This window comes from Myotis brandtii, unplaced genomic scaffold (genome assembly GCF_000412655.1).
Source record: "Myotis brandtii unplaced genomic scaffold, ASM41265v1 scaffold45, whole genome shotgun sequence".
In the NCBI taxonomy this organism is placed as follows: Eukaryota; Metazoa; Chordata; class Mammalia; order Chiroptera; family Vespertilionidae; genus Myotis; species Myotis brandtii.
The window spans coordinates 5510637-5537361 of NW_005367209.1; the positions used below are offsets into that span (position 1 = coordinate 5510637).

The window sequence follows — 26725 nt, forward strand, 5'->3', positions numbered from 1 at the left end:
TTTATATATTTTTAAAAGCCTCAGTCAGCATGCCAGAGGGAAGGGGTTAAGAATTTGGGTCTGGGTGCTAATGTGACTCAGACCCTGATAATTACTTAAACTCTCTGGGCATCAGTTGCTTCATCTCTAAAATGGAAGTAAACAAATTTGTCTTAGGGTTGTTGTGAGGGTTAAATGAAATAATATATGTAAAGTTATTGGCATCGTGTCTGGTATATACTACGTGTGCATTGACTAAGAGAATGAGAGAATCCAGTAGCTAGTTTATTGTAGACTATGAAAACGCCTTTAATGAAGGAAGCCTTGACCAAAGCAATAGAAATCACACTAAAAGTGGGAGAATCTCCTTTTGCTTCATCCTGTCTCCTTAACGGTCAGTCTGTGTGACCATTTTCCTAGATGCCAGGAGAGCTGCCCAAAGAGGGGCCAGATATCTGGATTTTTTTTCTTTGTATCTAACACATGTGAAAAGTTTGATAATATGGCATTTTCAGATTGCATTGCAGCCCTAAGACTTCTCACTTTCATTTGATAGACTTATTTATTGACTTTATTTTAGAGAAACAGGAAGGCGGGGGGAAGAGAGAGAAAGAGAAAAACAGTGATTTGTTGTTCCACTTCTTTATACATTCATTGATTGATTCTTGTATGTGCCCTGACTGGGGATCAAACCCGCAGCCTTGGGGTATCAGGACGATGTTCTAAATAAATTTTAAAAATAGATTTTAACTTTATGGTGACAATTACTAATTTGATCCACTTATATAATGAGGCATTAATTCCAGAATCACTGCTTTGTATTATAGACAGTAGATTCTGTATATTCTACTCACAAAGACCACTAGAAAGTTGACACATGCAAATATAGTACCCAACTTGGTTGAGTGCAACAATTTTGCAGTATAGTCACTACAGTGATAACAAATATTATATTGGAATTTTGGAATAATCAAATTTTTATGTATGTGTGGTTTCTTTTTAAAATTTCTAGTCTGTGAGATAGACATTTCATTTTTGGGTATCTTGATCAGTATTGCTATTATTTGGTCAAGCTATTATAAATTAGACTAGAGTCATGCTGAATGTTGAAATTCCTGTGGTGTTGGATTCCACACTGCTCCTCAGAGTGCAGAGATGAGAGCAGCTACGGTCAGCGTGTAGACTGATGCCTGCAGTCTAGGCTTGCTTGGATCTCAGCATCTTGTAGCAGAGTGCTTCCGAATTTATAGACTTGTTGGGTTGCATCCAGTGCTAAGGTCCTGGGTCCTTAATCACAGAGTTAGATGTTTCTAACTCTCTATCCCTCTCCCTTCCTCTCTGTAAAAAAATCAATAAAATATATTAAAAAAAAAAAAAGAAGCATTGATGAGAGAGAAACATCGATCAGCTGCCTCCTGCACGCCCCCCCCACTGGGGATGTGCCCACAGCCAAGGTACATGTCCTTGCCCGGAATCGAACCGGGGACCCTTCAGTCCACAGGCTGACACTCTATCCACTGAGCCAAACCAGTCAGGGCTCATTGTTGTTTTGATTTGCATCTCTCGGACGATTAGTGACTTTGAGCATGTTTTCATATGTCTCTTGGCCTTCTGTATGTCCTCTTTTGAAAAGTGTCTATTTAGGTCCTTTGCCCATATTTTGATTGGATTGTTTATCTTCCTTTTGTTAAGTTGTATGAGTTCTCTGTAAATTTTGGAGATTAAACCCTTCTCTGAAATAGCATTGGCAAATGTGTTCTCCCATGCAGTGGGCTTTCTTGTTGTTTTGTTGATGGTTTCTTTTGCTGTGCAGAAGCTTTTATTTTGATGTAGTCCTGTTTGTTTATTTTCTCCTTAGTCTCCATTGCCTTAGGAGCTGTATCAGTAAAGATATTGCTACGACATATGTCTGCTATTTTGCTGCCTATGGAGTCTTGGAAGATTTTTATGGTTTCCCGTGCTGCTCCCATTTTCTGATACTGAATGTGGCAGTGAAGAAATGTGACCAGTCTTTTTCTTCTTATCAGTATCTTGATCTTTTGCCTGTCTTATGGATTCTTTATCTTTGATATTCAGTAACTTTACTTAGACATGTGTTGCTGTTTTTTTTTGTTTTTTTTTGGAGGTGGTGGTGATGGTAAAGAATTATGAATTTATTAGGTCATCTGGAAACCCAGATGAGCTGAGGCCCAAAATGGCGCCAGTAGCCAGGGACGGGGAGTCAGATTTTAAAGGACTTTAGGCGGGCCTTTTCTGGGCGGAAAATTCTCTGGGCGGGTCCTGAGAGGAAAGATAATGGTGTTAGCAAGTGGAATGTAGTCTTAGGGAAAGGGAATGTCTATTGTGAAATGATTTGAAGGTCAGTTCCCAGGGAAGGGGATATCCATGCGATATTTGATCAGACCTAACATTCCAGCCTTTTGTTTTATGGAATAGGGGGAAGGGCATATCTTCCGTAGTTACTTCCTGCTGAGGGGGATGAACTTTGATTGTAGTTGGCTGGAACACTATAGATTTCTCATGGTTGGAGCGAGGGGTTGCAGCAGCATGATTTCCCCAAGAGACTGGTTAGTGAAGGCTCAAAAGCCATCCTGTTGAGTGGCTTGGTAGGTAAAAGCTGGTCCTGAGGCTACCAGTGTCACTTGTCTGGTTTTGCTGCTTTTCTGGACCTGGATCTGAAATACAACTGAAGTCTAGATGTTATCTTTAGGGAGGAAAAGATCTGGGGTCTAAGCTGCCTGACTAGTGATATGAAAGATCAGGGGTCCAACCACATGACCAGTTAGTTACCTTGGGGGCGAGGTTCTTGTTTTCCCAGTTTGCCCCTTGCTCTAGGCATCCAGAATTCTCTGACCTAGCCCATCGTCTTTGCTCTGGGAGTCAAGGGGACGATGAGGTCTGGGCACAAAAGGAGGTTGTGATGGTGTCTAGGGGTGGTATTTCCTGAGTACAAGTTGGGCTTGTAACCTGGTGGAGACCAACTTTTATACATTTTAGTATTACGGGGGCAAAAGCTGGAACAATAAGAATTTTGACAAATGGTCTGATGGGAGAAAAGAGACATTAGTTTGGAGGGTTGTAGTCTGATATACCCAAATGAGGTTTATTCTCTTGGCTTCATTTGTCCTTGGTTTAGGAAGATAGAATTTAATAGATGGCTGCCGACTGCTTGGCATCTGGATTTTCTAGATGGCTGGAAACTGCTGTTTTAACTATTGTCAGTTTCCCTAGCAAATTGCTGTTTAATTATCTCAGCTTCCCTATTCTACTTGTCTTGGCTTACTGCTTACAAATTTAACTCATTTCCTTTTTCTCTCAAAATGCCTGTCCATGCCTCTGCCTTTTATTACCAAAACCATACACTTTCTTTTCAATTTATTTCGAATTCTTAACTCTTAGAAACCTTAATTTTCCAATGATAACCAAAAAGTAGACAGCCAGCATTTCTTAGATTGACATTTATGAATACTCTCACTTTCAAGAAACACAACTTCAATAAGGCATCACATTAACAGTTCCAAATCTACCTTATAGGTTTTCTGTAACAAAAGCTATAATCAGGTGAACTTAAAATGTGTTGAAATATTTAGATGTTTATCATTTAACCCAGCAATGCGCCAAAGCTTTTAAGAAGACTTTGGAAAATTATGTATAGGCCCTGTGAAGCTGGAGGGAGGTGCGGGGAGCAGGCCCCGCAGCCTGTTCTAGGACGGTAGTTTCCAGGCCTCCGGCCACTTGTATTAAAAGTAGCACTTTTTTCCTTAGAGATAACATGCTAAGATTTGGGTAATAATGAGTTCAGTCTCTGATAATAGCCACTGTTAAGTAAGAATTTGCAGTTTTGCAGTAAAGAAAGTAGTTCTTTGGGAAGGGCAGGGGGGTGAGAAGGTGCTGAGGTGAGAGCAGCGTTCAGAGCATTAAAGGGAGTGAGAATGCTGGCCTTGGGATCTAAAGGCTCAGTGAGGGGGTCCCTTCACTGCGTCATGGAGGAGCTTTGCGAGACGGCTGAAGTTGGGAACCCAGAGGCGAAAGTACACAGCGAGCCTGAGAAAGGAGAGTATTTCTTGTCTAGAGGAGGGGACAGTTATGGAGGAGATAAGGTGTTTACGGTCCAAGGTAATGGCTCGACTTTGCGGGGTGAGAGTGAAACCAAGGTAGGTGACTGTGGTTTGGGACAACTGGGCTTTATGAGGGGATACGTGGTAGCCCGGGTTGGGCACCGAGGTAGAACGAGGAAAGAGTGGATAGAGGGGGTATTTTAGTAAGATGCAGTGTAGAGGTGAGGTGCGGCTAGTGGCTGTGAGACTAATCCGTCAACCCCCATAGTAGAGACTGAGGAGGGGACAGTGAATTCAGGGAGGGCAGAATGAGTGGCCCCCGTGTCAATTATAAAGGAGATCAGCTTACCTGCTCCACAGTCGTCACCGAGGCTCTGTTCTAGTGATATAAGTGTGTGGGGCTTTGTCAGGGCCGGGGCAACTTCAGTTTTTGGTGGCCAGTCCCAGGAGGTGTGGAAGCTCCAGACCGGATCCAGAGGGCGGCCTTGCTGGACTGGCTGAAATTTGACTTGAAGGGGCCAGACTACAGTCTGATTTCCAGTGGCCTTCCCTTCCGCACCTTGGGCAGGGTCCAGGCGGGGTTCTCGAGTTTGGGCAGGACTTGGCCAAGTGTCCTTCCTTCCTTGCATTTGAGGCATGGTCCCGGAGGAGGCTTAGCCCTGACTTCTCCTTGGTTGGAGGACCGGCACTTCAGGAGAGTAGTGGCTAGGAGCTGAAAGGCTTCCTCTGGGCCTCAGCCTTGTCCTGATCTCGCTTTTGTTTTTGGATTTGTGTCTCCACATCTCTATTATTAAGACCTTAAAGGCCAGATTAACGAGGTCTTTTTGAGGGGTTTGTGGACCTGTGTCTATTTTTCAAAGTTTGCGGCGTATGTCGAGTGCTGATTGGGATATAAAGTGGGTGTTCGGCCTCGGCCCCAGGAGCCCACCACATGTAACAAAAGCTATAATCAGGTGGGGAGGTGGGGTCCAAGGTGGTAAACTTCTGTCAGGCCTCCGTGAGGCGGAGAGGAGGAGAGCTGGGTTTTCGTCAGAGCCTTGAGAGATTTCATTAAATTTGTCATAGTTCACTGCCTTATGGGCAGCCTTTTTGAGTCTAGCAATGAGACAGATGATCATATGACTACGAAGCCGGCGCCCTGGAGAATTGACCCGATAGTCCCATCTCGGGTTAGTTTGGGGGAACCAGTCAGCGCCAACCGGGTTGGCTGGCGTGTCCTGTCTATGGAGGGCATCAGCATGGTCCCGAGCTGCTTGCCAAATGCACTCCTTCTCTTCTGGGGTCAGAGAGGAGGACAGGATGACATAGATGTCGTGTCAGGTCATAGGAGTGGGTCAGGTACCGGAATTCCCAAGACGTCTCTCAATCTGTGCGAGGATGGACATGGAAAATGGGATGTGTACCTGGACAATACCCTCGGCCCTGGCCACCTCTCGCAGGGGAAGGACAAGGGCTGGAGGCTGGCTGTCTGGGAAATAGTTAAAGGGGAACTTGGTAAGGAGGTTGAAGGGTGGAGTCTGAAAATGGGGGCATTTGGAGGAGGGACATAAGGAGGTGGGCTTGGGGGATCTGTAGGGGAGCGGAGAATCAAGTGATTGGGAGGGTCTGAAGGACCTGGCGGGTTGGAGAAGGACGATCAGAAAAGCCTTAGGGTGTAAAGGTCCGGGGTTGGCAGAAGGGCGTTTTGGGTGGAGTCGGATTTGATAAGGAAGCAAGTTTGAGAGAGAAGGATGATTGCGGAGAGTAAAGAAGGCCTGGACGTAGGGGATCTCTGACTACTTCCTATTGTGGTGACAGAAATTATTTAAGACGCAAAGAATGTTCAAATTGAAAGCTCCATTCTCGGGCCAATGCGAAAATTTAGATTGTGGATAAGGCGCTTTGGCCGGACCTCCGTGGAAGGGCCGAGTGTGTGAAGATTATGGGGGAGACATCCCAGAGGAGTTTTTTTGGGGGGGTGGGGAAGAGATGGAAAAAGAACTCCCAGTGGTGTAAATTAGGAAGAGGAGGTAAGAAACAAAGGGAGACCCGGGGAGCTAGACTAGAGGGAGGGCGTCCCCGCCGGCTAGTCAGGCTCCAGAGTGAGGAAGATGGTCTAATCCATGTGGTGGGCTCCTGGGGCCGAGGCCAGACTGGAGAGGCTTTCTGGCCTAGCGCTAGGTCCTTTGTCTGAGATGGCAAATCAGAAACCCAGAGAGCTGACCCAGTGTCACTTACCGGAGATGAAATGCGCCGGTGTTGAGTGCCGGGTCAGTACTGGGAAGGAGAGAGAGGTCCCAGATCTGGCAACCTCCCTGGCTGGTTCAGGAGGGCCCGTGAGGGCGGGAGGCCTAATCGAGGCCACAATCATGTCACTCGAGTAGGATTTGGAGGTGAGCCCGGGTCAAGCTGCTGCCGCCTAGCAAACTTGGGGTGATTGAAGCCAGGGTGATGGCTCCCCTTCCCCATGGAACCCTCCCGGGTTTCTGCACCTAATGCTAGGGTCAACGAAGGAGGAACGCACGAGGCCAAAAGTATAAAGAATTATGAGTTTATTAGGTCATCGGGAAACCCAGATGGACTGAGCCCCCAAATGGCGCCTGCCTGCGTAGGTATGTTTTGATGCTGACCGTTCTGGGTCAGTTTTTTCTGGCACTTTTAATATGTAGTGTCTAAGCTCCTGTTACTTTAGGAAAGCAGTCTTGAATTATATCTTTACTTTTTGTTCCAGTCTGTTCTTTTGATTTTATTTCATGGCTCCAGTTACAAATATTTTGGATCTCCATTGCCTGCTTTCTCTAGCTATCATTTCTCTCTAATATGTTTTTTTCACTTACATTGTTTTTATTTTTTATTTATAGTCTGTGACCCTTACACTTCTTTTAAATGTCTATTTTCTCTTGTGCTCTCTGTCTCTTTTTTTAAAAAGTCCTCACCCGAGGATATTTTTTCCATTGATTTTTCAGAGGGCAGAAGGGAGGAAGGTAAGGGAGAGAGAAAACATTGATATGAGAGAGACATATTGAATGGCTGCCTCCTGTAAGTGCTCCTACTAGGAAGGGGGAAAGAACCTGCAATCCAGATACATGCCCGTGACCAGAATTGAACCTGTGACCCTTTGGTGCACGGGCCAATGCATTAACCACTGAGCCACGCCAGCCAGTGACTTTCATTTTTCTTTTTTCCCCCCTTTACTTTTGTCCAAATTCTGTCAATTCATGTTTTATTTCTGTTTGTCTTCTAATTTCTGTTTTTAAGGTCTTCCTAATACACTTGATTATTAATTAAAAATATTTTTACTATTGATTTCAGAGAGGAAGGTAGAGGGAAAGAGAGATAGAAACATCAATGATGAGAGAGAATTATTGATTGGCTAGCTCCTGCATGCCCCCTACTGGGGATCGAGCCCTCAACGGGCATATGCCCTTGACCAGAATCGAACCCGGGACCCTTCAGTCTGCAGGTCAACATTCTGTCCACTGAGCCAAACCAGCTAGCTAGGGCTACAGTTGATTATTGAGTTTTTAAGATATCTGAATTGTTCTTTATAATTCACTGAGTACTTGGAGGGTCTTTCTAATTTATAAAAATGTCCTTTATTTCTTGGAAATGTTCTTATTTCTTTGATTAATTCTTATATTCTGTTACCTTGGTTGTATTCTGACTTTTAAAACCATTACAATTTCTTATCCATATTTGTCTGTTATGTTTGGAACATATCTATCTTGTTTTTAGTTTGTAACACCTCTTTTATTTTTTTTTTTAAGGAGAGAGGGAGGGAGAGAAACATTGGTGTGAGAGAGAATCATTGATTGGTTGCCTCCCGTTCACATCCTAACTGGGGATTGAACTGCAACCTGGGCATGTGCCCTGACCCGAAATCAAACCCTCAACCCTTCGGTGCATGGGACAGCACTCCAACCAACTGAGCCACACCAGCTAGGGCTACTTTGTGTTTGCTTTTATTTACTGATTAGAGCTTTTTAAAATGGCATTTATTTCTTCCCAGGTTCAAATTAAATTTTTTTTCATTTGTTTTAGAGGGAGAAAAGGGAGGGAAGGGAGAGAAGAAGGGAAAGAGAGAGAGAAAGAAATATGGATTTGTTATTCCACTTTTTTATGCATTCACTGGTTGCTTCCTGCATGTGCCCCGACCGGGGATGGAACCCCAAATCCTGGCGCTTGGGGATGACTCTCTAACCAACTGAGCTATCTGGCCAGGGCCAAATATTTTTCTTTTTATGATACAAGTTTTTATTTTATTTTACTTTAAAAGTTTCTTCATACCACATTGGCCTTATTTCCTCTTATTTTTGGAGGCTTCCTTTGTCCCAGGTTTGTGAGGCAATAAACATGAGTGTAGGGTGGTTGTCTGGGAGTGAGGTTTGTCTGCTGGTGGGAGTTGCCACTGAATAACCAGGAGGAAAGCTGCCTCGTTGCGGTGGAGTCTAGATATCAGCATGTTGTCTCGGGCTGATTACAGTTCCTGTCGAGGAGGGTTCTTCTAGTCTCCTGCGAATAAGCCTGGTTTCTGTAACCTGCTCTGGCATTCTGGAAGCAGATGAGGATTCCACTGGTCATGTTTGCATTTAACCCCACCTAGTATTCCTGAGTCTGATGTCTTTCTGGTTTATATTCATCAAACCAGTGGTCGCCAACCTTTCGGACCTCATGGACCACCAGTGGTCCGCGGACCACCGGTTGGCGACCACTGCTTCAAACAGTACATTGTTGTATCTTGAAGGATGAGGATAGCAGCAGGCAACAGGATGTCTGCTTGTTTTGCATAGTTAAAACCTATCCTCTTCCCATCCTTTTCTGTCTTGTGCCTCCAAGCTTGGAACCTTTCTGGGCTCCTGTTGGTCACTCAGCTCACTTCACACTGTCCTCCTGCAAGCACACAGATTGTCTATTCCTTCCCTCTCCCTTACGGGTTACAGCTCAGGCAAATATTCCAGAAATGTGTTCATCTCATTTCTTTTCCATATTTTCTTTGTTCTTGTAGATTTGTGACATATTTATTCCTTCTGTGTGTTTTTAGGAGTTAGAGGAAATGACACATGTGGCCAATCTAGCATGTTTAACTGGCACTCAAAAGCTGGTTCTTTAAAAAAACACACAACTGATGAAATTGATCTTTGATGGACCTGATTAAGGAAATAATGAGAAAGCACAAATATACATTAGCAATGTGAAAGGAGATATAAGAAAAATGTATAAGAGAATATTAACTATGACATTATGATAATCAGTTTGAAACTCTATAGCAGGGTTGGCAAGCTATAGCCTATGCAAGCTACATCTGCCCAACACCTGTTTTGATAGTTTCATTGGAATACAGCCATACTCACTCGATACATATTGTCTAAGGCTCTTCTGCACGACAGTGGCAGAGTCGAGCAGTTGTGACAGAGCATTGATGACCCACAAAACCTAAAATATGTACTGTATAGCCTCTTACAGAAAGGGTTTGCTGGAGGAAATGATTTCCTAGAGAAAAAGAGACCGCAATTGACCCCCAAAGTGCTGGACTAAGCTAAATAACCATTGAAGAGATTGGAAAGGTTATTAGTGATCTTAAGAAGGCTCCAACCAGAGAACTGAGTTCTGAGTTCATTAATCTTTGAAGGACAGGCAATTTCCTTGCTCTCTGATTATTTCAGACCATGGAAGAAGATAGAAAAGTCTCCCAAATGACATTATTAAACTATCAATGCAGTCATCTTTTAAAGAAACCTTGCTCTTGAAAGTTATTGTTATTGAGGTTTTTGCAGTGATTTGTATTGTTAACGCAGTGATACTGACTCTGGTACCATAGCTTCTAATGACCGAGCACACGCCTGTCTCAATGAGGGCAGCAGCGTTTATGTGACAGAATTAACTGATCCCCTTGACCACACAGTTCCCTAGTCAGTGTCATCTTAATACTATTTGTAGACGTTTACATTTGTTCCATTTCTGTGTTATAGAAGCACCTTCATTACTAAGAAAGATTGAGTGTGAGTGAGAGTGTGTGTGTGTGTGTGTGTGTTTGTGTATTTGTACGTACACATGTCTTAATCTTAGTCTGCCAGGCCTGAAAGAGGGCAGATATAGTCTCTTCATTTCTGTGCATTAAAACAATAGTTAAAATTAGTTGTACTAAGGGACATTGTAGTGTTACTGTACTTTCAGATATCTCTCTTTATTACTTTGTGAGCAGCAACACTCCCCACTTGGAGATGTAGATAATGTGATGGTGTTGAACTGTACAAATCCAATATCCACAGTAGCATCATGTTAGCAAAATGGTCAACTGAGTGTAGTGATTCCCAAGACCTGAGTTGGGGGTTCTCCAATCAGGTTCAGTGATTTGCTGAATTCAGAGAAGCGGTTGCACTCCTGGTTACAGCTTATTTCAGAGAGAGGATACCGATTAAAATCCATGGAAAAGGCACGTAGGGAAGGATCCAGGAGACACCAGCTCAAGCTTTCAATTGTCCTCTTCCCATGGAGTCGGGTGGGCACTGCCTAATTTTCCCAGAAACAATGTGTGGCAGTTCTCAAGGAGTGTGCCAACCTGGGAAGCTCACTGGAGTCCTGGTGTCCAGGCTTTTACTGGGGAGCAGTCATGTAGGCGTGGCTGACCTTAATGTCCAGCTCCTTCAGAGGTCAGACTGATACCACGTAGCCCAAGCCCCCCCCCCTCCCCCCATGGATCACATCATTAGCATAAACTATTTGGGGCAGTCCAAGGCTTCAGGTAAACAAATACATTCTTAAGAAGCAGGATGTCCCAAGAGCGTAGGTATTGCCTCCCAGGTGCCAGAAGGGCCAAACCTTTCCCTGACGTGCAGGGTTTGGACATCCCACACCTGCTGAGTTAATTCTTCACTGCATATCACTACGTATCAAATTCCTCACACATGCGTACTCTCTCTACCAACAGATGTTTAAAAGACATGCATATCCCATTTTACCCATTCAACAGTGAACTCTCCCACTATCCATTTTTTGAATGGAGAAAAAGTTCTCTCGGGAAGGTCATATTCAAGTCACATTTGGATTAGATCAAATATAGACTTACACGGGATTTACCTTTAGGCTTCAGAAGGTAAGCCTGAATTGCATCACTTCTTTTGTGCAAGGGTATTTGTCCTCTAAGTCCCTGTTGTCCTGTGCATGGAAAATTGAGTAATAATACATGGAGTCACCATCTTTCTATGGGTTAGATGTGGTCAAGAGTCAGAATGTTTTGTCTCCTGGTAGACACTCTGTTTGTTAGGTTATAAAAGATTTTTTTAAAAAATGCACATCTCAGGTTCCAAGAAATTGTTCATTGGGTTTTAGGAATCAGAGCAGTTCTGAGTTTTCTGTTTGGCTCAGATGCTGGATGACTTCAGAAGTGATGCTGACTTGACTTGAAATGATGAACACACAATACAATATACAGATGATGCATTACAGAATTGTATATCTGAAACCTATATAATTTTATTAGCCAACTAGAGGCCCAGTGCACGGATTTGTGCACTCGTGGGGTTCCTCAGCCTGGCTTGCACCCTCTCCCAATCTGGGACCCCTTGGGAGATGTTGGACTGCCAGTTTCGTCCCGATTGCTTTCAGGGATTGGCCTAAACCGGCAATCTGACATCCCTGGAGGGATGCAGTAGTGCACAACGCAGGTGGCCGGGGAGGAGCCCCAGCTGGGCACTGCGCCGCTCCCGCTCATCCCGGTCCTGCTGCACCTGCCGCAGCTGCCTCTTGGTAGCACTGCAGCAGAGGTGGGAGAGGCTCATGCAGCCACAGCTGCAGCTGCGCTCACCAGCTGTGAGCCTGGCATCTGGCACCTGCTGAGTGGTGCTCCCGCTGTGGGAGCACACTGACCACCAGGGGGCAGCTCCTGCATTGAGCGCCTGCCCCCCTGGTGGTCAGTACCTGTCATAGTGACTGTCATTCGGTTGTTTGGTTGCTTAGGCTTTTAGATATAGATGTCACCCAATAAATTCAATTGAAAAGCAAAAGAAGTGATGTCGATACTGACTAGGAATGTCTAGACCAGCCGTGGGCAAACTACGGCCCGCGGGCCGGATCTGGCCCATTTGAAATGAATAAAACAAAACAAAAAAAAAAAGACCGTACCCTTTTATGTAATGATGTTTACTTTGAATTTATATTAGTTCACACAAACACTCCATCCATGCTTTTGTTCCGGCCCTCCGGTCCAGTTTAAGAACCCATTGTGGCCCTCGAGTCAAAAAGTTTGCCCACCCCTGGTCTAGACTATGACCGAGACCAGCGGTTTTCAAACTTTTTCATCTCATGGCACACATAAACTAATTACTAAAATTCAGCACCATACCAAAAAGTATATATTTTGCCAGTGTGACAAAAAAAATAGGTATAATATTGATTCATTCACACCGGATGGCTCTTGTTGGCTGTTGTCATTTTTTTTAATTTGACAATCTAAGGGAAAAGAGGTCAGTGCCCCTAATAGTCAGATATTGCATGTTTTAAAAATTCTTGTGGCACACCAGTTGAAACTTGCTGATGAGGCTATAACCTAAAGTGTCTGGTCTTTGTGAAGATTTTGTCTCAAAAAGCATGCAACACTTAACATAAAAAAAAATCTTTAGTAGTGGTGGGAAGAAGAAAAAGAAAATTGCCCCTGAACTAGAAATTCATTTTTGGTCTGTTATTTTAAGTAAAATATGAATCACTTATCTGTACACTTCTGAATTTCGTTTTCACTCACCATTGTGTCTGAGTAGCAGTGTTTTGGTACAAGGTTGTAGGACTTTATTTTTAGGTACAAAAAATTCTCTTTGCAGGGATGGGGGAGGGCGGGAGCAACAGATTAATGCTCTCTGTTTGAAGTGGTTAGCATTTCATATTATTTCTTCATTCTGGTCACCACTGCTCATGTCCAGGTATTACTTTTTGGTCCCATCCTGGGAGCATCATCTCCATGCAGGTGGTCTCTAGGCTGGGGAGAAGCTCTGAGCAAGCTGAATGCTCTAGGGCAGTGGTTCTCAACCTTCCTAATGCCGCGACCCTTTAATACAGTTCCTCATGTTGTGGTGACCCTCAATTTCATTGTTACAAATTGAACATAATTAAAGCATAGTGATTAATCACACAAAAAATATGTAATTATATATGTGTTTTCCGATGGTCTTAGGCAACCCTTGTGAAAGGGTCTCGACCCACAGGTTGAGAACTGCTGCCTAGGGGATGAGAAGATAGCAATGGGGATACCGAATCCCCAAAGTCTGAAGATGGGGTGTCCCACTGAGCCAGTGTGTTTGAGCATTGTGTCAAAGGTAGCCAAGGCTTAATTTTACGGGGAAGTGGCAGCCACTTTATCAAATTGTGTTTTAGTAGTGGGCCTGTACTAAACTGAGCTAACGTTACTCCTTACATTTATTTATTTATTTATTAATTTATTTCGTTAGTTATTGAGAGTGGAAGGGAGGGAGAGAGGCAGAGAGAAACATCCATGTGAGAGAGATACCGCAGAGCCAAACTAACTAGGGCAGTCCTTGTTTTTATTAAGCAACTCCTTTGTCTCTCTTGCTTACAGAGCTCTCTGGCCGAGACGTTGGATAGCACTGGCAGTCTAGACCCCCAGAGATCGGACATGATTTACACCATAGAAGACGTCCCTCCCTGGTACCTGTGCATATTTCTGGGGCTGCAGGTAAGATGGTTCCTTTAGGATGTAACCACCAGCAGATGCTTGAGTTCTCTGTCTGGATGTTTTTTAAATTCAGTTTTGATTTTGATTTATTGAGGACTTTATTATAAACTAGAGGCCCAGTGCACGAATTTGTACACGGGTGGGGTCCCTCGACCTGGCCAGTGATCGGGACCGTCTTGCCCAGTCCCAATTGCGGCCAATGGGGGCCAGCCAGCCGGGGAGGGACCGCAGGAGGTTGGCCAGCTGGGGAGGGACCGCTGGAGGGCTCCAGGGCGTGTTTGACCATCTCACCCAGTCCCCATCAGCCGGACCCCTGCAGCAAGCTAACCTACCAGTTGGAGTGTCTGCTCCCTGGTGGTCAGTGTGCGTCATAGTGACTTCGAGCGGTCCACTTAGCATATTAGGCTTTATATATATAGACTAGAGCCCGGTGCACGAAATTCGGCCTGCACCCTATCCAATCTGGGACCCCTCAGAGGATGTCCAACTGCCACAAGGATCGGGCCTAAACCAGCAGTCGACATCTCTCTTATGATCTGGGACTGCTGGCTCCTAACCGCTCGCCTGCCTGCCTGCCTGATCGCCCCTAACCGCCTCTGCCTGCTGGCTGATCACTCCCTAACTGCTTCTCTGCTGGCCTGATCGCCCCCAACTGCCCTCCCCTGCCGCCTGATCACTCCCAACAGCCCTCCCCTGCCGGCCCGATCGCTCCTAACTGCTCTCCCCTGCTGGCCTGATCGCATCCCTAACTGCTTGCTCCCCTGCCAGCCTGATCACCCCTAACTGCTTGCTCCCCTGCCAGCCTGATCGCCCCTAACTGCCTCTGCCTTAGCCCCCACCACCATGGCTTTGTCCGGAAGGAAGTCGGACATCTGGAAGATGTCCAATTGACCCGGTCTAATAAGCATATTACCCTTTTATTAGTATAGATTACTCTCTTAAGACTGATGAATGGAAATTGTTAACATCAGTTTCATAGTAGTGAAAGGAAGAAAAGAAAGGAGGAGGAGATTAAACAGAATGAAGGAAGGAAAACAGGGAATAAGCAAAGGAAATGACATGGAAGGAAGGACTGAAAATTATAGAGATATAGAAAAAAGGAAGAACAGAGGGAGAGAAAAGTAGAAGAGAAGAGAGAAGAACTAGTTTTCATTTCTCATTCCCGGCTTAGTTAACCAACTCACAGTCACAGTCAGTTCTGCCATGAAACATGGGCGACACTGAAAAATGCCATGTTGGCCAGATCGTAAACGGCATGTTTCAGTCTTTTTAAAGAAAGGCAAACTTTGCCAGAGAAGCAGCTGCTTTGTCTGCTGTGGCTTCCAGTGGGAGCAGAGCAGGGACGCTGCCAGGAGAGGGAGTGGAACAGGGCTGGGCTCCTATGATTTTGGTGCTTTCCCTCATCTCAGCACCCTCTTCCCACTTAACGGACTGAAGTGGCGCTCTAGAGAAAGGGGACAAGACAGGAAGCTCTTTTCTAGGATTCACACCCATGACCTGGGTTTGCCTTGGTTGTTTTAGCCGTGTGAAAGCTGCGACCTGCACGGCTAGGGTTCAGGACCTAGAGAAGGGCTGTGCACAAATGACGAGACTAGACAAGAAGTATGAATTTGGATATCATGGGGGGCCGGGCAGTGAGCCATTCTTTAGTGGAAAGGCTTCACTGGTGCCCAGGCCCTGCCAACCTTGTATTCAATTTTAGATACACATATTGCCCTTAGGCAGCAATCCTGGCAGCAGACAGATAATCTTAAAGGTCAGTAAATATTAGTAAAGATTTACTTTGAGACTATTAGGTCAGGAAATTGCTTGAGCTACCATTTTCTTGACAGAACAATGGTGCATAGCTTTAGCCCTTGTCAAAGCTCAAGGTCCATCAGCCTTCTGGGTTGCTTGTTTGCACTTTTCTGCTAATGTAGACCAGTTAATCCCGGCAGCAGACAGATTATCTTAAAGGTCAGTAAATATTAGTAAAGATTTACTTTGAGACTATTAGGTCAGGAAATTGCTTGAGCTACCATTTTCTTGACAGAACAATGGTGCATAGCTTTAGCCCTTGTCAAAGCTCAAGGTCCATCAGCCTTCTGGGTTGCTTGTTTGCACTTTTCTGCTAATGTAGACCAGTGGTCCGCAAACTGCGGCTTGCGAGCCACATGCGGCTCTTTGGCCCTTGAGTGTGGCTCTTCCTAAGCCTTAGGAGTACCCTAATTAAGTTAATAACAATGTACCTACCTATATAGTTTAAGTTTAAAAAATTTGGCTCTCAGAAGAAATTTCAATCGTTGTACTGTTGATATTTGGCTCTGTTGACTAATGAGTTTGCCGACCACTGGTGTAGACAATGGATAGCTTTCAGCATAGCCAGACTCTGTTCTCAGGTCTGACTTTCCATTCTTCATTTTTTTAAAGTTTGAATGACAGTTTAACCTGGGGTATTTCAGATGCTGAGAAACTCAGTCTCATTGCCCAGACAGGTTTATGCACTTGGAGGTGAGGCTGTACCTGCCCCGACAGCTGATGCTTTGGTCTGGGTTTCCAGCCCTCCCAACCCCCTTTAGGTATCACAGCACTTGGTTACCTGACCTGAAAGGTGTCTAATAAGGAGAAGTCACAACCCAAGGAGCTGAGTGGTCGTGGGGATAATTTTCCTTGGGTTGAACATCCTGAAACAGAGTGAGGAGACTTGCTTTTTAAAATGTTTATATTCTAGGTGTTTCTAGAAGTGTTCCCTGGTCAAATGGGATTGGGAACCCTGCATGCATCATGGCCTTCTTGACGATGCACAGTGTTCTTAAGCTTGTGAGCATCCCTGAGAAGTCCTGGATGGGAATGTTCTGTTTCCTGCACGAAACACCTATTAGTGTTATGAAATTTGGGCTTTATGGGCTGCAAGCAACACATTTTGGCAAACCGGAGCAGAGATGGGGAACTCTTGGGAATAAAATTGGGTTTGCCGAACAGAAGCAGGCACTGAACAAGCAGGCCCCTGGGAGGAAGGGAAGTGAGCATGGCTGCTAGGAATATCCTGGGAGTGGAGGTGGGGCCCCCAAAGGAGAGTGAGCTGGCTCTTTGTGGAGCATTCTTCAGCTCCTGTGTGACCTTAACCCTCCCCTGATTGTTATGAAACAATGCCACCATAGAAAAGGGGGGGTTGGGAAACACCCTGTGTAAGGAAGCTTTAACCCCCAGACCCATTATTTCAAGAATACAGATGTAGAATTCTACATAAAATATTGGCAAGTCAAACTGCAGAAGAAAGATATAGCAAGACTCCTAGAGTTTGTTTCAAGAATGGTTCCACGCAAAATAATTAATGTGCACAAATCAGAGGAGAAAGACATATGATTTTAGCAATTGATACTGAAAAGCATTTGAAAAAAAGCATGTAATTCCAGTAAGAATTGCAGGAGTAAAATATTAATAAAATATGATTGCATTAAGTGTTTCCTTTATGCTGACCTGGACTCATGTGAATAATAAGTAATGATACAAGTATAATGGAAATGTAATGGAAAGGAGAAATACTGAAAAAGAAATGTGATTTGGTATATGATACTCGTGTGTACCTAAGCAAACCAAAGAGTTCCTTTTTTTAAAAACAAAACAAAACAAAACATTGGCGGGGTGAGTTAGGATGAAATCAGAAAATAACGATAAGGGTTTACTCTTTCCTCTGTCTCCCTGTCACCCACAGCACTATCTGACTTGCTTCAGCGGCACCATCGCGGTGCCCTTTCTGCTGGCCGACGCCATGTGTGTGGGGTACGACCAGTGGGCCACCAGCCAGCTCATTGGGACCATTTTCTTCTGTGTGGGAATCACAACTCTGCTGCAGACAACGTTTGGGTGCAGGTGAGACTGGAGTACTAAATGGGATCCCGAAGCCCCTGTAAGGAAGGTATCGAACGACACCGTTTACCTAGGCAGCTTAGAAGGACTGACTGGTGGGTGGGTGTTGTTGTAGTGAGCCCTGCCCCCACCTACCCTGCACCGTGTTTCTTCTCTTGGTGGATGGCACCCCCCCACCCCCCCCTGGCTGTGCACGCTGGAAAGTCTGATGCTCTCAGCTCCTTCCATCCCTCCAGCTGCAGAGCAAGCTCTCCAGTGCCTGTCCTGCCACGTTCCTTTAGTCAGACCTGGGCTGTTGCACTAGGTTCCCAGTTGGTTTCCATGCCCCCAGGGCCACTCTCCTTGCCCCACTCTGTGCACCAGCCCCCCGAGCCTTCTTTCCAACATTGGCATCTTCCTCAGAGCTGCCAGGCTGCAGCCCCACTCCCTGTGTAAAACCAGGATGTGCCCACTTTTGAAGCTTCTCCCTTGCTCTCTGTCTGTCCCCTGCCTTTCCAGCCATGCCTCTGATCCCTGCTGTCCCCTTCTCTGGCTCTCCCTGGGGGGACCTCCCTGAGCCACCTGCTGTTCCACCCCGCTGTGCTTGTGTGCCCCAGCACCCCATGCACCCTGCTCATCCTTCCAGTCTGGCTTGCTCCTCTCCTCGCTGAAGCACCCCGACTCCTCGAAGCCTCCTTTGTTCTCTCAATTCCCACACATGCATCTTGTATTCATTCTTCTAATGTGGCTCTTCTTCCACTGTGTCCTTTTTTGTTTTTGTGTCTTTTCCTGTTGGATTGTGCTCCCTTCCTTGATGCCAGGGCTCTGATTGTTCACCTTTGCTTCCCTGCTCCCAGCTGAAATGGGCGAGGAGCTGGCTGAGGACCGGAGGAGAGCTCCTCTCTCCTGCCGCCTCCTGCGGGCTTGCTGTTTTCTCCTGCCCCCTCTTTTGTTCTCTTCACACTGCAGCCTCTTCCTCTACCCGGAGGCTGCAGGGACAGACTCTTCTTGGGAAGGGTAGGGAGTAAGCTTCTGAGTTCTGGTTCTGTCTCTTGCTCTATGAGAGAGACTCTGGGGAAGGGCTTCGCCTTGCCTTCTGGGGGAAAGAGAGGGCGATAGTACAGCGGCAGCCTGGGAGTCAGGGACTGTATTCCAATGAGTCAGAATCCACAGGGACCTTGAGCGTATGGGAGACCCAGAAGCAGTGTTAGGGTGTCCCAGGTGGTGGCACAGGCAACGCCTGGGAAGGGAAGTGGCCGTTTCCTTGCAGATCTGCTGATGGGAGGGAGCCATGTGGTCTGAAGGCTGTGGGGCTGGCCAGCTCTTGGAGTTCTCAAAACCCCAGCCCCTGCAGGACTGACTACCTGTGGCCACCATGCTGAGCAAATCCCTTACCTCAGAAGGGAAGGTCTCCTTAGGGGAGGCTGAGAGGAAGGTCAGGGTGCCATTGACCTAGCGCAGTGGTCGGCAAACCGCGGCTTGCGAGCCACATGCGGCTCTTCCACAAAATACCTCGTGTGGGTGCGCATGTACAGTGCGAAGTTGACTTAAAACTTTAAAGTTTATTTAAGTTAATTTTAGGGAACATTGTGGAGTGAAAGAAGATGTAGTGTCGAGGATTGATTGAGAAAAGTATGTTGAGATGCTTTGGACATATAGAGAGGATGAACGAAAGGAGATAGACGAAGCAAGTCTACAAGATGAGTGTGGATGGGAGAGTTGGAAGGGGTCGACCTCAGCGAACGTACCTCAATCAGATTGAGGACGTTTTTTAGCAAAGGACAGCCCAGGAGTACCCTAATTAAGTTAATAACAGTGTACCTACCTATATAGTTTAAGTTTAAAAAATGTGGCTCTCCAAAGAAATTTCAATCGTTGTACTGTTGATACTTGGCTCTGTTGACTAATGAGTTTGCCGACCACTGGCCTAGAGGAAGGAGGTGTGTTCTGGGCATTCCAGGGAGGACTTGATTCATTTTCTCAGTGCCAGGAAGCAGGAGAAAACAAATCCAGGTAGTTAAATTTGGCTGGCAACAGCTTTCATTCTTCTGATATGCGTTTAAGGTTCTGTATTCCAAGTCCAGAGTGGACTAAAAAGCTTTTGTTGGCTGACTCGGGAGCCTTACTTTGTACATAGGGCACTGGTTCTCTGGGGGAATTTTTATTTTTATTTTTTTCTCTAAACAGCTGACTCATCAAGGAGCTTATAGCAGAAACTGTCTGTAAATTTGGGCAGTGCCTATAGTTGAGAATTGTTGGTTGATAGGAAGAAGGAATGAAGACATCGATATTGTGGTATAATATGCACGGTGTGCAACTCAGGCCAAGGTCAGCATGGTCAGCCGCATTGCCAGTGCTGGCGACATCAAGTTGTTGGATATTTTAATGATAAACTGTAATCCCATGGGCAGTCAGAACCTACAGTTCCCCGTATAAACCAAGAGTTTACACAGTGTGGCAAATGATTTCTTCTCCTTCGTACGTGGGGCAGTGGAACAAGCAAGCATGAGAGGTTAGAGGGGCCTGGGCAGGTGAGTTCTCCAGCTTGGTTTCCTTTTGTGAAAACGAGAGGGGGCTCTTCCTAGGGTGTTCTGTGGAGGACAATGGCCATGATTTTAATGAACCTCTTGTGCTTTCATGGATTATAAACTTCCTGAAACATGTTTGGGGAGTTATCATGCACCAATAACATGAAAAGCCTTTTACTTTTGCTAAATGCTAACATAGACACTTACAATAGGCTGTGAATGATCATTTTAACAGTCTTGTGTATTTTACTTCCTGGTCACAACAGGATCAAAGAAACAGAGAAAGCAATTGGGGCCAAGGTTTGTTAGGTAGGGGCAGGATGGGACCATGCAGGAGGGAACTGCTGACTAGCCAAGAGTGGAGTTTATTCCCAGTGTCAGCCATGGATTGCAGATGGCCTGTGCATGTGTTTGTTTTATGGTTGTTGGTTTTTTTTGAGGGGGGCGGGGTGGTGCTGGTGGGGCAGTTCAGCACTTAGGCTTAAAGCAGCAGGAGAAAAAGTTTTTCATGTTCAGCTTTCATGATTTCTAAGATGGATTTTCTGACATTTCTGGTTTATAGTATTGTGTGTGTTCTGTATGCTTCTTTGCTCTTTGCCGACCACCTGACGAGTACTGGGTAACTCCATTGCACTGGATGCCGCCGGTGCCTGGGACCTAGAGACCAACCGTGGTCTGTGCTTGTGAGGAGGGGCCCTTTATTTTGAGGAAGCTAAGACTGCTGCAGGTCTAGCTCAGAGGAAGAAAGTGTAAGCATCCCGAACTGTGGGCAGTGGCAGGCCATCGCTCTTCCTCATTTCACACGGGTACCCCGGGGAAGAGGGGCCCGCTGTTCTCAGACACCTGCTTCATCCCATAAAAAACTCAGAATTGGTAGGGAGACAGTGAAGGGGACACAGACGTGCGCCTCTGCAAGCCTGAGCATGCGCTCTGACTGCAGCTGTCAGCTGTCACATCACTCCTTTGGAGGCTGTTTCCCATGGGCCGGGCTGAGGACACAAAAAATATGTCTGGGCCAGTGTGGGCTGCAGAGCCTCCCTCCTTCACTGCACATCTCCCCTGGCACAGGTCCCGGGCCCAGGGGTGGGACTTCTGTGGCTTTCCTGCTTCCCAGAGCTTCTGCTTGCAGTGGGTGGGCGGTCTGTGCCATGCCTGCTTCTTTCACTTTCTCCTGCTCCCACCTTTTCCTCCTCCTCCCTTTGACCTTGACCCGCACTTTGCTTTCAACTAGGTTTTCCCTGAGTGAGGTTTCCTTGAGTGAGGTTTCAACATCTCTGGTTCTGTTTCATTATGATGTCAATTCCAGCCACACCTTGGACTTGTTCCAGGAATTAGTACAAAGCCTTTAAAATCCTGAGAGATCAGGGCAGGGGTGCGAACCAGCTTGGAGCCGTCTCGGTGCGTCATCCCCACCCCCCACCCCCTGGGTGTCAGTGCAGAGCTGGGGGTGAAAGAGGTCCTTCGGCACCTGCCCCTTGCCAGCCACACTGACCTTCCCTGAGGTGTGGCAGGCTCTGTGTTAGGGGGTCACCTCCAGCCTTTTGCTTCGGGCACCTCTCGGAGGCATCACTGAGCTCTCCAGCAAAAGGAAAGACTAGGCTCTCCTTGTTGTGGTAGCCAGTGTTGTCATCTGCCCTGAGAAGGCAGCGTCCCCCACTTCCATCTCCTTGGGTCTGGGGGCCTGTATATGTTGTGTGTCACTAGGTACGGGGACCACTCCAGGATACTTCAAGGTCTCAAGTCCAGGGCTTTGAACTATTATTGATGAGACTTGGGAGAATCGAGGGGTGCAGTGCTTAGATTGAGGTGGGGAGACTGGGGTTCCCCCACACTCTCTGTATATGCACTTTGTGTGGGGTGCATATGTACTTTTTTGAACTGCTTAAAAGTAAAGTTGCAGACAACATGCCAGTTCACCCTAAATATCTCCTGGGAATGAGGGTCTCCTGTGTAATAACCACTTACAACAGTCGTTCTGCCATATCATCCAATATGCAGCCACATTTAACTTCCCAAGTTGTCCCTAAAGTATCTTTTAGGGCTAGTCCCTCCACCTCCCTGAACCAGGATCCAGTCAAGTTCATGTGGTGCATTTGTTTGTTGCATCTCTCTGGTCTCAATAATAAACAGTCCCCACCTTTTCCCTCCATATCACCCCCTTTTTAAAGAGTCTAGGCCAGTTGTCTGTCAAGTGTTCTGTGGTCTGAATTTGTCTGTGTCCTTATGGTGGTATTTGATTTATTCCACACCCCCCCCTTTCCCCCCTTATTTGTTCTAAACTGGGAGGTGGGGCTAGAGGCATGGTTAATTCAGGGTGAAAATTTTGCAAAAATTACTAGATAGGTGACTTTACATTGGGCTCTCCCCCACCAAATTAAAAAAATTACTGTTACTGTCCATTTACTAAAAGTTTTGAGTAGTATAGTGTGGGGCAAAAGTAGGTTTACAGTTGTGAGTATGTGAAGCCATTTATTCTTGTATTATTACTTATTAATGACTATATTTTGCATATGAACAACTGTAAACCTACTTTTGCCTCACCCTGTATATTAATGAAATGGGCCCCGTGAGAACCTGATGCTAATGACCGTGGAGGAGGGAGCTTTCCCGCACCCCTGACTGCTGCGGGGCTGGCGGAGACATCGCTCTCGTTCCACCTTTTTCATGTGACTGTGGGCATGCCGCCTGATCTCTCAGGGCCTCCTTCTGGTTAATCCTGGGCACCTGTCCACGCTCGCCTGCGGGCGCTCATTATTTCAGGGGCCTCTGGAAGGGGAGGAGGCAGACAGGCGCCGGCGGGGAGAGAGGTTGCAGTGAGCTTGGGGCTGGGGCAGCTGCCAGCAGCGTCTCTGATGAGCGTAGGGGCGGTTGGGCATCGTGCTCCATGGCCACTGCCATCAGCTTTGCTCCTTCGACTCGATCCTTGGTGGTCTTCCCCCTTCTAACACACTGCTTCTCTGTCCATATTTCTGATGCTCCTGGGGACTAGGAGACTGACTGTGTCCTCTGAGGGTATATGGGGTGAATGAATCTAGTTCTCCAGTCTTTTTTTTGATTGTCACATCCTCCTTGCCCTGCACATTCTCACATGCTCTGAATGGCTCCTCCTCCTCCTCATGGCCCACTGCCCCTCCCTCTTAGCCATCCTTTCAGCCAGGTGACCGTCGTCGCAAACGCTGTGCAGGATTAGGGCAGCGTTACACAGGCCTAGAGGACAGAGCTGCTCACCAAATACCAAAGGGAAGCTTTTGTCTTTTTCCAATATTGTGGTTTTTTGTTAACTATTTAACATCACTCTAGTATTTAAGGAATGTGATGTCATCCTCCTCCCATTCCTTTTTTAAAAATATATGTATTTTTATTGATTTCAGAGAGGAAAGGAGAGGGGGAGAGAGATAGGAACATCACTGATGAGAGAAAATCATTGATTGGCTGCCTCCTGCTCGCCCCACACTGGGGATTGAGCGCCCAACCTGGGCATGTGTCCTGACTGAGAATTGAACTTTGACCTCCTGGTTCATAGGTTGACATTCAGCCACTGAGCCACGCCGGCCAGGCAAGACACTTACTTTATAGACATAATTTAAATCAAAACTATTGAGGGGTAATTGACATACAGTAACATTGAACCTTTTTTATATGTACAGTTATATAAGGTTTTACTCACGTATACAGCCATATAACCCAACCGACAGAACATTGCCACACCCCAAGGACTTCTCTCGTGCCTCCCTGTGACTCCTTAGATCTTTAAGTAATAAAAGTATTTTAGGCTACTAGCCCTTGACCTGAAATAGGTGATACTATCATGTTTGAAAAGGAGGTTATCAAAATCACACCCAACTAGCCCTCTGGGTTCCTGCGCACTGTCTGAGCCAAGCCTGCTGCTATGAGCTGTGGCCCCCGGGGCGGGGGAGGGGAGGGGGTTGAGACGGGCACCAGTCAGCTGCTTCCTCCCCACTGAGGCTCTTCAGGAGTCTCTCTGATTGACGGTGCTGACCAGAAGAGTTCATATACTTTTTAGTGTTTATCTATAAAACCAGAATAACATGAACTTGAAGATAATGGTTACACTTGCTTTTAGTTGAGTTTTTTTTTTAATCAACTCAAAGTGAATTAGCAATAAAATGCAAGAATCATGAAAACTGTAAGTACTAGAATGAAATCAGAGTGATTTCCCTTTTTAATCTAAAAGTGGGCTTTTAAACTTTTAAACTCAAACTCTAGGAACCATACAAGGATGGTAAATTTGCTGACACTGAATATAAGAATATGTTTTTAAACTTTGTAAAAATACACCGTAAACAGACAAAATGACAAACTGGAGAAACTATTTGTATCATATCCCAGAGAAGCTCTACTGTCTCCACTATAGAAAGAACTTTAAAAAATCAGTGTTAAAAAATAGCAAAAATCATATCGAAAAGAGCAAAAAGACATGAACAGACAGTTCACAAAAACCATTATGCCGTGGCCTTTCTTCACCCTGTGAAAGGATCCTCATCAAACTGACGGGTAAGAGAAACATAAATGAAAGCCACCCTAAGATACCATTTCCCCTTTGTCAGACAAAAAAGGAAAACCCCGACAAGCCGCTCTCTCGCCAAGGCTGTGGGAGTGTAGGGTTCTTACACATCGCTGTCAGGAGCGAAAATAGGGCAGCCCTTATGGAGAGGAATTGTACAGTCTAGACTGCATATGCATTTACCATTTGATCCAATAACCCCACTTCTAGAAATTTATCCTGAAGATACATGCCCACATGTGCAAAATAATACACTGAAAGTTATTTCTTGCTGTGTAATTTGTAATGGCAAAATAGTTAACAGCCTAAAGGTCCATCTACAAGAGACTGGCTGCTATGGGTCAGCACACAGCAGGGTCCTGTGCAGCCCTGAGAAAGAATGACGAAAGCCTCTCTGACCTGTTTCAGGATATATTGAAAAAGCAAGTTGCAAAAAAGTTATGTGTATGTATGTTTGGTAAGAAAGAAGAAATACCAAGGAGAAGTGAGGAACAGATGAAAATGGTTAACTACAGTAAGAATGGGTTGGAGCGGCTAGGGATGGGAGTGAGACCTTTTAGTATAACTCTTCATACGGTTTGATTTTTAAACTGTGTAAATGTTCAACATATTCAAAACATAAAATCCAAAAGGATGAAGCAAAGCAAACCCTAAAATTGAAAATGAACAGAAACAAATAAACCTAACTATATGTCAAATTGCTAACCACACAGAAGAAAAGAATTAATTCACAGACTTTAGAACAGTACTTTGCATACCTTGAATAGGATATTTTCTAAGGACAAAAGAAAAGAAATTTTATACTCAGTAGTGTTGTTGTTAGTAATGTAGGTATGATTCTGGAACTGTGTCCTGTGATGTTATAGCATAGAACAAATCAGTAAGAACATTGGAAATCAGTATGCTCAGTGTAGGAGGAGAGATGTATATGAGAAGAAGGTAATCTTTCAATTGTGTTGAAGTGGAAGGGTCATTCTGATTTAAAAATATTGTATCTCTGTTCACTAAATGATACCAGTTTAAAAAAAAAAATAGGATACCCAGTAACAGCGAGCCACCTAGTGCTCAGATCTTGGTTTCTAAATAACATTTTCTGCCAAAATGAACCTGGACTCCTTGGAGAAGTGCTTGACGCCAGGGCTGAGAAAAGTAAAAGTTGAACCTGGAACATCTAATGCCAGAAAGCAAGGAACAGCTCAGAAAGTGAGGGAGAGGTGTGGGGAAAGGGAACCTGCTTGAACAGGCTGCTTTGGGCAAGTTCAGGACAATTTAATTATTGAGAAGAACAGTCATGGAAGTGAGTTATAGAACCGAATATAAAAAGGGAACCCATTTATCTGTAGTGATGGTGTAAAAAAGAGGGAGATAAAATTGGACAAAAAGGAAAGCTAAGCTTTTTTTTTTTTTTTTTACAAAAGGACACTAATAAATATGGATGGAATGATAAAATTGGAAACTCATAATTTTTAGGCCCACTATGTAAGACTGTTAATAAGCTAGTGGGGTTATAATAATTTCACAGACTAAGAGTCACTCTACAAATTTATTAATTGCAGAAGGGAAGAGGTACTTTTAGAAATGGAGAGTGCCAGCAGTCACTACCCTAACCAAGCATTGCACCTGGTGGGGACACCTGACGACAGGCCTTAGGCCTCCTGACATGAGGCAGTGAGGAGGGCACCGCACCCCAGCAGTCTCCTGGCCAAAATGGTTTAGCCTGGCTCTAAGCACGACATTGGATAACCACACACAGTATAGGGGCTCTGATGAGATTGGGGAGTGGGGCAGACGTAAGCACTTTTATAAGCAGAAATTTATGGTCTGGATATTAGATTACATTATTAACTTAGTTTCACATTTCTTGGGTGTAATGGGAGGGAGGCGATGATGGAGGAGAATACACTCATTCTTAGGTGATACCTGCTAAAGTATTTGGGTGGAATGCACCACATCTACAAGCTACTCTCCAGCGGTTCAGCTGACTGATGGGTATATACGTACAGTAAACAACAGGGCAGTGTTATCAATCGAGAGAAGGTTTTTTTGGGGGGACAAGTTGTGTTTTGCTTTTTTTTATAGGCACTTAGGACACACACTCCTAAGGGCAGATTCAGAAATGAAACTAAAGCTCCTCAAAGCCAAACCC

General features: G+C 45.4%; 1 protein-coding gene across 2 annotated transcripts in view; it reads left to right on the forward strand.

Annotated features, from left to right (window-relative positions):
- Positions 1 to 26725, forward strand: part of SLC23A2 (solute carrier family 23 (ascorbic acid transporter), member 2) — a 109644-nt gene that overhangs the window by 49526 nt on the left and 33393 nt on the right. For both annotated transcript variants that reach the window (XM_005874673.2, XM_005874674.2), the window contains exons 4-5: positions 13582 to 13698; positions 17393 to 17550. In XM_005874673.2, coding sequence (XP_005874735.1) covers positions 13582 to 13698; positions 17393 to 17550 — 275 coding nt within the window. The remainder of the gene's footprint in view (positions 1 to 13581; positions 13699 to 17392; positions 17551 to 26725) is intronic.